Below are 11,857 nucleotides of genomic sequence, written 5' to 3' on the forward strand. Positions count from 1 at the left end.
TCTGGTGTGTATTGAAAATGTGACACATGTAATAATTTGTAGATATTCGTGGAAAATGTGGGAATTTCCAGATGTATCCACACATATCCTTTCCATTTTTCCCTGTGCTTACATGAATTATGTGGACAAATTTTGCAATACAGAATATGCTTTAACAACCCTGGACGTAGGAATTACAGATACTAGCTTACTTCGCTGGCCATCCCGATCAAGTATGATTCATAGCCACCCATGGATTTACAGACACCGCTTAATAAATTCAGAATTAGGTCACAAGTTTATTTATGTTAATCATGAGCACGTGACTGTCGCATAACGAATATCAACAGAACCATGTGCTTTGATTATGGAAAATTCCAATGATTTCATCTTCTTTCCTCTATGTCCAATGAACCAAAAAATCAAGTTCTGTTTTTGTGCCTTTCTTCTCTCTCAGTGTTGGTTCTGTGTGCTGATTATTAAGACGTGTTGTGGATTAAAAGAATGGATTTAAAATTTGTGTCAATTTTTGTGATTTTCTGGTTGATGACATCAAGCGATGCTCAATTTACCACAAGTGCTACCTGCTCCTACGGCACGGAATGGCTGAAAATGTCATTTATTGCCCTCAGAAATAATTCTTATTATTCCTGCAACCTTAATACAAGGCAGTCAAATGAGAACCTTAAAATCTCAAGAATCAATGGACAGCACCATCGGGGATACAACGACAATTACGTCAACCTCCTTACAATCAGCTATGGCAATAAATTGAAACTTTTTTCACCATTTTTTTGTCAAAAATTTCCAAATCTTCAAATTATAAACACAGTCAATGCCAATTTGCTGACATTTGACCGCGATTCCTTAGAAAAATGTCAAAATTTGATCGCATTTTCATCGTCCGGGAACCGACTGCATGTCATCAATGGCTATGTCCTATACAAAAATCCAAAATTAATTTACATATCACTCGAGGGCAATCAACTCAACTTAATACCTGAAAATTTGTTCCTTAGTCAGCGGGAAGTTGTGGAGCTGAATATGAGGAACAATGACTTGACAAGAATCCCAATGAAGGCATTCAGCTCACTGACTAAGCTACAATTTTTGACATTAGAGAATAATAGCATTTATGAAATTCAGCCTAGCTGGTTTTATAGCCTACAAAATTTAAAGATTCTGATCCTGGCCATGAATCGACTCTGGAAAATTCCACAAAATACTTTTATGGACTTAGTCAATTTAGAGAGCCTGTCAATAAGTTCCAATTCCGGTGTTGACCTTTACTCCGGTTCCTTCACAGGACTTAAAAGTCTAAGAAAATTAGGCATTGACAATTGTAGTCTAACGGAACTGCCAGAAAATATTTTCACGCCATTGGTCAGCTTAGAAATTTTAGGAATGGAAACGCAGGAACTGACGACCATCCATTCCGACTCATTTGGATATCACAGGAACTTGACATTAATTACATTACGTAGCAATCCAATTGACTCAGTTGATGAGCGGATCCTTGATAAGACAGCACTAAGTAAGCTGTTTATGGCCTATACTTTATGCAGCAATGCCGACAGCTACAACAGGAATCAGATAAGAGAGAATTTGAGGACATGCTTCAACAAGTATCAGCCAAGATCAAGCGAATCTGAGTCTTATGCAACAACTTCATCTCCATCTACAGTGCAGACATTCCTTCAACCTTCTATCCCTCCTATCCCTTCTACCCCCATCACTCCCAGCTACTCTTGTGGACATCGAATGACTGGACATGGAAATATTATTGGTGGAAGTCAAATTGCACGTGGGGATCATCCATGGTGAGAGTCACAATATTTTAGTTACTATACCTACTTAATGTCTCAATATTTACAGGTTGGCAGCTTTGGTCATGAAAAATGGAAAGTACTTTTGTGGTGGGAATCTGATAACAACACGGAAGGTGTTATCTGGTGAGTATGGGAAACTTTTCTATAGTTCATATCATCCTGCAAATCCTCTAGACTTCTATTGACAAATAAGGGATGGGATTTACCCCAATGTGTCATTTCTAACTCTTCCTGATACTTCAATTCCATCTGTTCATAAGCAAATTAGAGGTAGAATTAAAGGAAATTTCAATTAAGGGGAGGGAATCAACCCCATTCTGTCTTTTAACCCTCTAGGGTTTAGGCTGATGATCAGGGTCAGGATCAGGGTCAAGGTCAGAGTCAGGGTCAGGGTGAGAGTTAGGGTCAGGGTCAGGGTCAGGTTGAGGTTCATGGTGAGAGTCAGGATGAGGGTCAGGGTGAGGGTCAGGGTCAGGGTCAGGGTGAGGGTCAGGGTGAGGGTCAGGGTGAGGGTCAGGGTGAGGGTCAGGGTGAGGGTCAGGGTGAGGGTCAGGGTGAGGGTCAGGGTGAGGGTCAGGGTGAGGGTCAGGGTGAGGGTCAGGGTGAGGGTCAGGGTGAGGGTCAAGGTCAGGGTGAGGGTCAAGGTCAGGGTGAGGGTCAAGGTCAGGGTCAGGGTGAGGGTCAGGGTGAGGGTCAGGGTGAGGGTCAGGGTGAGGGTCAGGGTGAGGGTCAGGGTGAGGGTCAGGGTGAGGGTCAGGGTGAGGGTCAGGGTGAGGGTCAGGGTGAGGGTCAGGGTGAGGGTCAGGGTGAGGGTCAGGGTGAGGGTCAGGGTGAGGGTCAGGGTGAGGGTCAGGGTGAGGGTCAGGGTGAGGGTCAGGGTGAGGGTCAGGGTGAGGGTCAGAGTGAGGATGAGAATGAGGGTTTGGATCAGGTTCAGGGTGAGGGTTTACCTCAATCTATGGCTCAAGTCTCCTTCAACAACTCTAACAATTCTTAGACATGATCTATGCTCACCATCTTCCCCAACCCCCCAACCCAACTCCACCAAGATACACCTCTCCATAGCTTCAAACCTAATCTAACCTAATTTACTCATTTCAGCTGCCCATTGCATCCAAGACAAGCACACAGCCATTCCAACATCACCGCAGAACATTACTGTCCTCTTGGGAGCATTTGACCTCGACAAAACTGTAGAAACAGGAAGACAATCACATGCTGTACAGAGTATCAATATTCATCCTGATTGGAATACATTGACTGAATCATTTGATGCTGATCTTTCAGTTTTGGTGTTGGAAAGTGAAGCTTTACTCAGTAGATATATTCAGCCTGTGTGTCTGTTTAGTTCCTTACCAAATTTTGTGTCTGGTGTCGTTGTTGGATATGGAAAGAGTGAGGATGGTACAAAAATCCATGAAAATATTCCAAGAATTCTAAACAGTCAAATCCACAACAATCCGTACTGTTTCCAGGACAATCGAGCACTTGCGAGAATATCCAGTGGACGAACATTTTGTGGTGGACCTGGCAGGGGTATTGGAGTCTGTAATGGTGACAGTGGAAGTGGATTATATGTGACTGATGGAACTACTTATTATCTTCGTGGCGTTGTGTCATCGTCATTAATTGGTGGACCTTATGGATGTGATGTTGATACTTATTCGGTATTTACGGATGTTTTGAAATTTGTTGACTGGATTAATGGAATTTAAAATTGAAGAATAAATAAATATACCATCCCTATTCCACGCGGAAGTTAGAAAATTGCATTTTTTTATTCAATTTAAATATTTATTAATTAATTAATAAAATGTATGAAATTTGATCAATTTTTAATATTTTCCTCGTCGTCGATGGACTCAACACTTAGCGGGCCGATGATACATCCTAGAAGTCCACTCAGCATCACGAATACCCCACCAATATAAAATGAGTCATCCCATCTGTGAAAATAGTGAATTTTATTGATTAATTCCAGGGCTGTCCAACCTTTGTGCCGCCGTACTCTAATAGTGTGCCGCCATTGTACCATGAACCGCATGCTGTGTGCGGTTGCACTTTAGAGTTCTCAATACTCAATTTGTCCAAACCCTACAAGACACTTACCTACTAGTCATATCATATATAAATCCAGCCAAAGGTGGTCCAATCAGCGATCCAATTCCTTGAACTAACAGAATCAATCCATAAGCTAGTGTAAAGTCATCCATATCAACCAATCTGCTTGTTATCATCGGAGTAAATGAGAATGAACTGCCAAAAGTGACTCCGAAAAGTACACAAAGAATCATGAGGAAGGCGTAGCTCCATGTTGCAAGGGGAATCAGGAACATTGATATACCGCACACTAGATGAGAGGATTTAATGGATTTTTTTGAGGTTAGGGTTTTGGAAAAAATAATGTAAAAATTCCTTGGGATTCGTTCAATTATTACGTAACGCTTGACTTTTTGAGTTACGCTCGACTTTTCGAATTACGCTCGACTTTTCGAGTTACGCTCGGCATTTTTAGTTACGCTCGGTTTTTTGAGCTACACTCGACTTTTCGAGTTACGCTCGACTTTTCGAGTTACGCTCGGCATTTTTAGTTACGCTCGGTTTTTTTAGCTACGCTCGACTTTTCGAGTTACGCTTGACTTTTCGAGGTACGCTCGACTTTTCGAGTTACGCTCGGCATTTTTAGTTACGCTCGGTTTTTTAGCTACGCTCGACTTTTCGAGTTACGCTCGACTTTTCGAGTTACGCTCGGCATTTTTAGTTACGCTCGGTTTTTTTAGCTACGCTCGACTTTTCGAGTTACGCTCGACTTTTTGAGGTACGCTCGACTTTTCGAGTTACGCTCGGCATTTTTAGTTACGCTCGGTTTTTTAGCTACGCTCGACTTTTCGAGGTACGCTCGACTTTTCGAGTTAGCCTCGACTTTTCAAGCTACGCTCGACTTTTGGAGTTACGTTCGAATTTTCGAGTTACACTGGACCTTTCGAGTTACGCTCGACTTTTTGAGTTACGCTCGACTTTTCAAGTTACGCTCGACTTTTCAAATTACGAACAACTTTCGAGTTTCGCTCTACATTTTGAGTTACGCTCGACTTTTTGAGTTACGCTCGCCTTTCGAGTCACGCTCGACTTTTCAAATTAAGCTCGACTTTTTAAATTACACTCGACTTTTCGAGTTACGCTCGACTTTTCGCGTTACGTAATAACTGAACGACTACTTACAAAACATGCACAATCCATAAGTCTTGGTGACTTTACACCATGGCTGATCACCAACCCATCCGAGTCCAATCATTCCAACCGTATTTCCAATTCCAATTATAGATATCAAGTAGGCACTTTGTTCTTCAGAAAAGTCATGAACTAATAGAAATTCAGTAATGTAAAAGTATGGGATGATGTACCTGTGGGAAGGAATAAAGATATGAAAATTTGGTTTAAAATTCAATCAAGGAAGAGTCAAATTTGATGTCGGACATTGAGGAGTGGTTGACAATTTGGGGTAACATCCAATTGAGGGCATTAACCCTAATTCAGTGCTGTTCAAGCTGTTTTTGTACCACGACACACATTGATGATAAGCTACGACCGAAACCGTGCACGCTATGTGGTTCATCATGCGGATCAGCAAGTGTGCTTGAGTACCTTATTTACATACGTGTTAGCCGACAGCATATCCTACACACAGTTTGAACAGCACTGTACTAATTCATCATTAAACTTACCAAACATATAAGAACAGTGTAGATAAAGACATCATTCCAAATTTATATTCCAAAAATAGCGAAAAATCAAATATTGACTTGATTATGTCGATAAAGTCATCGTACCAAACGTCCTAGAAAGAATCGTACAATAATATGATTATTAATGAGAATTTAAAGGCATAAGATTGGTCTGATTGATCCAAAATCTGAAACCAGATACATGTGACTCTGGAATGGTGTTAGGTTCTAGATTTACATCGAGGCATGGAGCCTTGCAGCATGTCTTGCACCATGCCTTGCAGCATGTCTTGCACCATGTCTTGCACCATGTCTTGCACCATGTCTTGCACCATGTCTTGCACCATGCCTTGCACCATGTCTTGCACCATGCCTTGCACTATGTCATGCACCATGCCTTGCACCACGTCTTGCACCATGTCTTGCACCATGCCACCGTTTAAATCTAGAACCTTGCATCATGCCAGAGTTAAAATTGCCCCGGGTCGGATTATTGATCGGATAACTGGTTATCCGAACATCATAAGTCCCAGGTCGCAATGACCTTGCTGTGGTTTACAGATTCATGCTGTTCGGGCAAGTATTACCTTAGTATTGGACTTAGTAATGGGAATTGGGTGGATTTTTGTCCAAATAAGGTTAAGTAGGGGAAAAAGACCCCGATTACCCCTGGAGTAGATTCCTCTGGTTGTCGAATGGTACAGCATGATACTGTGGTTCACCTTCCATGACATACATGTACCGTACCATTGTACCATCATGTCTTCCAACTAAATCATACCACTGATGACCTATACCATACCGTACCATTCCACCACCAGGTTAATCCTCCCCTACATCCAGCATAACCCCTAAAACCCTTCCTAAAATCCCAATTCAAATACCAACCTGTTCTTCCTTAGCAATAGTCGTCATTGAATTGCGATATATATTTGGACATGATGATGCTTTAAGTCTATAACGATGTGTACTTAGTAAGGCACCACGATGATGCATCAAATTTCTATGAATCTTCATATTACGTAAGTAGTTGCTGTACTTAAGTGATTGAAAATTCTTTAAATTTCCAACAGGATTAAAGTGAGTCGGTCGTCGTGTGACAATTCGTGTCTTGGCTGGTGTTTTAGGGATTGTCGTTGACTTTTTATATGGATTGTCATTTTTTATGGTCAGTATCAATGGGGACGGTGGTGCTATAACTGGAATTTCAATCTGCTGTGTTATGTCCAGTGTATTTCGTCTTCTTGGCGGTTCCTTTACTGACTCCAACATTGACGGTTTAATCAAAATATTCTCATTAAGTGAATATCGACTGCCATGGACACCACTTCTTGGTGTTATATCATCATCTGATGGATCTTGTGGTATTGTTGGATTGACATCAGATGCATTTTGGACACTTGATGCTTCCGATATTAATATTACAGGCTTTGAAGCGAATCCAACAACTTTTTCAGGATTTTTTAGTAAATTTTCCTCAATTTTGAGTCGATTTTCTTCAATCATTGCGTCTCGGATGTCCTCATACTCAGCTTCCTCATAATATGGACCCAATGATCTCTTACTTCCATATTTACGTCCTCGATACCCTTCCGACTCAACACCACGATTTGATATAAATGTTGGAAGTAAAATTTCACTTGTAAATTTTTTAGCATTTACAATTTCAGGATCAACAATTTGCTGATTTGCTTCCGTGTTCAAATTGGTCACTAAAGTGTCCAGCAGGTCTTCCTTGGGTGCACCAGTCACAATCATCTTCTTAATCTCATCCAATGCAACACTTGAATTTGAAAACGTTTGAATACTTTGTGATCGACTTTCGATCTTATTTTCCTCAATTAGCCAGTCAGGGTCGATCATTAGGGCACCAAAGACACTAAAGTTGAATAAAGTTCCACCGAGAATTAGGGTCGCACCCCTCCATCCATAATAACTTATCAGCCATTGAGTGAATGGTGCATATAAGAAGGTTCCGATGCCAGTTCCACTTGCGCCAATTCCTAAATTCAAAATTATTAATTTTTTTGGAGTTTTTAGTCCAGGGTTGGTCAAACTTTGTGCTGTGGTACGCTAGGGTCGTGGTAAATTGTCATGATCACCAAGGTGTGCCCCATGCTGACCACCAAGGTGTGCCCTATACTGACCACCAAGGTGTGCCTCATGCTGACCACCAAGGTGTGCCTCATACTGACCACCAAGGTGTGCCCTATGCTGACCACCAAGGTGTGCCCTATGCTGACCACCAAAGTGTGCCTCATGCTGACCAACTAGGTGTGCCTCATGCTGACCACCAAGGTGTGCCCTATGCTGACCACCAAGGTGTGCCCCATGCTGACCACCAAGGTGTGCCTCATGCTGACCACCAAGGTGTGCCCTACGCTGACCACCAAGATGTGCCTCATGCTGACCACCAAGGTGTGCCCCATGCTGACCACCAAGGTGTGCCCTATGCTGACCACCCACGCATACCATGTCACACAGTTCACCTAACCCTGACTCATTCAAATTCCCGACCAACTCACCAATAGCAAATGTCCTTTTCGTCTCAAACCAAAATGCAATTGACACAACAGCCGTGACATAAATGACACCAAGTCCAAGACCAGCAATAATACCAAAAGTCAGATACAACATTTCGACAGAATTCGAGAATGCCGACAGTGTAAATCCAAGACATCCAACAAGTCCACCAAGCATTGTCATCTTCCGACATCCATACTTGTCGACTAGATTCGACATGACTGGTCCAGACATGAGTGGAACAGCCAAAAAAAGTGATCCAATCCAGGCCGTTTTTGTTGGACCTTCTTGAAAATAGTTGAGAAGTTCCGTGTAGATGAGACCGAATGAGAATGAGATGCCGTCGGCGATTAGGGATACCATTAGGGATGAAAAGACAATCACCCAGCCGTAGCCACCTGGTGGAAATTGGAAGAATATACAGGCATTATCACATGATCAATTAGATGTGTAGTCATACTTTATGAATGCATTAAGATTACATTTTACTATATTTACAGTCGACTATCTATAGATTGTAGTTTGTTCACCCTTGTAGATAACAATCTTATTAGATTCTGATTTGATAAAGTAATTATTACCTACAAAGTTGCGGTTTGCGTCAGTTATAAGCTATCATAGATAGGTAATTCATGATGAGTCTAGTGCTGTGGTGAGCACACACACACACACACACAAACATACACACGCAACGTTGCACACAAGTTACTCAGGCTACTAGAACGCGGACCCATCAAGAATTTTGCTATTCTCATTTCAAAAAGCCTTGAGATGCTGAAGAGGGTGAGAGAATTGCCAACAGAGAGAGAGAGAATAAAGAGAGAATGGAGAGAGAATGGAGAGAGAATGGAGAGAGACTGGAAAGAGAGACTGGAGAGAGACTGGAGAGAGACTGGAGAGAGAATGAGAGAGACTGGAGAGAGACTAGAGAGAGAATGAGAGAGACTGGAGAGAGACTGGAGAGAGACTGGAGAGAGAATGAAGAGAGAATGGAGAGAGACTGGAGAGAGAGAATGGAGAGAGACCGGAAAGAGAGACTGGAGAGAGACTGGAAAGAGAGACTGGAGAGAGACTTGACAGAGAGACTGGAAAGAGAGACTGGAGAGAGACTTGAGAGAGAGAATGGAGAGAGACTGGAGAGAGAGAGACTGGAGAGAGACTAGAGAGAGAGAATGGAGAGAGAATGGAGAGAGACTGGAGAGAGACTGGAGAGAGACTAGAGAGATACTGGAGAGAGACTGGAGAGAGAATGGAGAGAGACTGGAGAGAGACTGGAAAGAGAGACTGAAGAGAGACTTGACAGAGAAACTGGAGAGAGACTGGAGAGAGAGACTGGAGAGAGACTAGAAAGAGAGAATGGAGAGAGACCGGAGAGAGAGACTGGAGAGAGACCGGAAAGAGAGACTGGAGAGAGACTGGAAAGAGAGACTGGAGAGAGACTTGACAGAGAGACTGGAAAGAGAGACTGGAGAGAGACTTGAGAGAGAGAATGGAGAGAGACTGGAGAGAGAGAGACTGGAGAGAGACTAGAGAGAGAGAATGGAGAGAGAATGGAGAGAGACTGGAGAGAGACTGGAGAGAGACTGGAGAGAGACTGGAGAGAGACTGGAGAGAGAGAATGGAGAGAGACTGAAGAGAGACTAGAGAGAGACTGGAGAGAGACTGGAGAGAGAATGGAGAGAGAATGGAGAGAGACTGAAGAGAGACTAGAGAGAGACTGAAGAGAGACTGGAGAGAGAATGGAGAGAGACTGGAGAGAGAATGGAGAGAGACTAGAGAGAGACTGAAGATAGACTGGAGAGAGAGACTGGAGAGAGACTGGAGAGAGACTGAAGAGAGACTAGAGAGAGAATGGAGAGAGAATGGAGAGAGAATGGAGAGAGAATGGAGAGAGAATGGAGAGAGAATGGAGAGAGACTAGAGAGAGACTAGAGAGCGACTAGAGAGAGACTGGAGAGAGACTGGAGAGAGACTGAAGAGAGACTAGAGAGAGACTGGAGAGAGGGACTGGAGAGAGAGACTAGAGAGAGAGAATGGAGAGAGAATGGAGAGACTGGAGAGAGACTAGAGAGAGACTAGAGAGAGACTGGAGAGAGAATGGAGAGAGACTGGAGAGAGAATGGAGAGAGAATGGAGAGAGAATGAAGAGAGAATGTAGAGAGAATGGAGAGAGACTAGAGAGAGACTGGAGAGAGAATGGAGAGAGAATGGAGAGAGAATGGAGAGAGAATGGAGAGAGGGACTGGAGAGAGAGACTAGAGAGAGAGAATGGAGAGAGAATGGAGAGAGACTGGAGAGAGAATGGAGAGAGAATGGAGAGAGACTGGAGAGAGAGACTGGAGAGAGAGACTGGAGAGAGGGACTGGAGAGAGAGACTAGAGAGAGAGAATGGAGAGAGAATGGAGAGAGACTGGAGAGAGAATGGAGAGAGAATGGAGAGAGAGACTCGAGAGAGACTGGAGAGAGAATGGAGAGAGAATGGAGAGAGAGACTCGAGAGAGAATAGAGAGAAAATGAGAGAGAATGAGAGAGATTACTCACCATCAGGAATCGTTCTCTTATTGCGACTTAATACTGAGGATGAAATTGATTCAATATCTGAGCAGTCAGACGATGATCTCCTTAATGTGCTTTTCTCATCATCATAATCCTCTTGAATTTGAAATTTAACTTCAGCAGGATTTAATAAACTTTCTTTCAATTCAGCCAGTTGGTCACGGAAGTGATCATCATTGTCTAATTTAGACTGAATTTGAAGATTGTTGACCATTTTTTTGAAAGAATTTGTAGAATTTCTCAAAATTTAAAGGATATTAAGGTAGATTAAAGTAAATTTTCAGCTTAAGTCGACACGTTTAGACACAAATCTGTTCAAGATTGAGGATCTGATCCTTCAGACGTGGATCTCTGGATGAATACTGCCCAAATATTTTCACAAATTTTAAACAACGTTTATTTGTTCGTGAGGTTTTCATAAATGATCGGTCACTTCTGCTCGTTTTCACTGATTTCGTTTTAATTTTCATCAATTTTAATTGTTTCAGTTTTTTTTTCACTTTTTTATTGTTTTTTTTTTTTTTAATTTAATTAATTTTAGTTCTTTTTTTATTTTAATTTTCACTACACTTCTCTAAAAGATTTTACTATGCGTGTATCACATTTTTAGTTGGAATTTCTAGAAATAAATAAAAAAAAAAAACATTTTTTAGTTATTTAAAATTTAAAAAAAATTATATTTTTTAAATTCATAATTTTTAATAAAATTTAAAATTTTCACAATTTCTTTTAAAATTTAAATTTATTTAAATTTAAAAATTCAAATTTATATGTATTTAAAATTTAAAATTTAAATATTTCTAACATTTGAATTTGTAAAAGTTTTTATATTAATAATTTTTAAAATTTAGAATTTCTCAATTTTTAAAACTCAAAATTAAACTCTTTCAAAACTTGGATTTTAAAATTTTAATTTAAAAGATTAAGAAATTAAAATAAACATTTTGAAGATAATAAAGTTTAAATTTTAAAAATATTTAACCTTTCACATTTTAAATAAATTTTTATTTTAATATTTTCAAATTTAAATTTTATTATTTTTTATATTTTTATTTTTTTAAATAATATTTTAAATAATAACTATTATTAATTAATTATAATAACAATAATTATAATATTTAATCAATATATAATGTTTTCACAAATTTTAATAATTTGGATTGAAAAACATAATTTTGAAATTAAATTATTTAAAATTTAATCAATTAAATTAAATTAAATTATACTAAATCATATTAAATTGTA

The 11,857-nt window shown here is 40.4% G+C and overlaps 2 protein-coding genes across 2 annotated transcripts; one reads left to right on the top strand and one right to left on the bottom strand.

The window, feature by feature from the left end:
* Positions 1 to 459: 459 nt before the first annotated feature.
* LOC139087975 (uncharacterized) lies at positions 460 to 3,557 on the top strand. The gene is made up of 3 exons (XM_070636953.1): positions 460 to 1,799; positions 1,855 to 1,931; positions 2,910 to 3,557. Exons 1-3 carry the CDS (start codon positions 484 to 486, stop codon positions 3,521 to 3,523), a joined length of 2,007 nt encoding a protein of 668 aa, XP_070493054.1. The 5' UTR covers positions 460 to 483; the 3' UTR covers positions 3,524 to 3,557.
* A 16-nt stretch (positions 3,558 to 3,573) lies between these two features.
* On the bottom strand, positions 3,574 to 11,157 carry LOC139087974 (monocarboxylate transporter 14-like). The gene is made up of 7 exons (XM_070636951.1): positions 10,598 to 11,157; positions 8,059 to 8,454; positions 6,422 to 7,536; positions 5,534 to 5,646; positions 5,031 to 5,212; positions 3,918 to 4,158; positions 3,574 to 3,754 (listed from the first exon to the last, which is right to left on the bottom strand). The coding sequence occupies exons 1-7, from the start codon at positions 10,824 to 10,826 to the stop codon at positions 3,637 to 3,639; spliced, it is 2,394 nt and encodes a 797-aa protein (XP_070493052.1). The 5' UTR covers positions 10,827 to 11,157; the 3' UTR covers positions 3,574 to 3,636.
* Between the last annotated feature and the right edge of the window lie 700 nt (positions 11,158 to 11,857).

The sequence above is a fragment of the Chironomus tepperi genome, unplaced genomic scaffold (genome assembly GCF_022539635.2).
Source record: "Chironomus tepperi strain 1889 unplaced genomic scaffold, CSIRO-AGI_Ctep_v1 contig_158, whole genome shotgun sequence".
NCBI classification, from domain to species: domain Eukaryota; kingdom Metazoa; phylum Arthropoda; class Insecta; order Diptera; family Chironomidae; genus Chironomus; species Chironomus tepperi.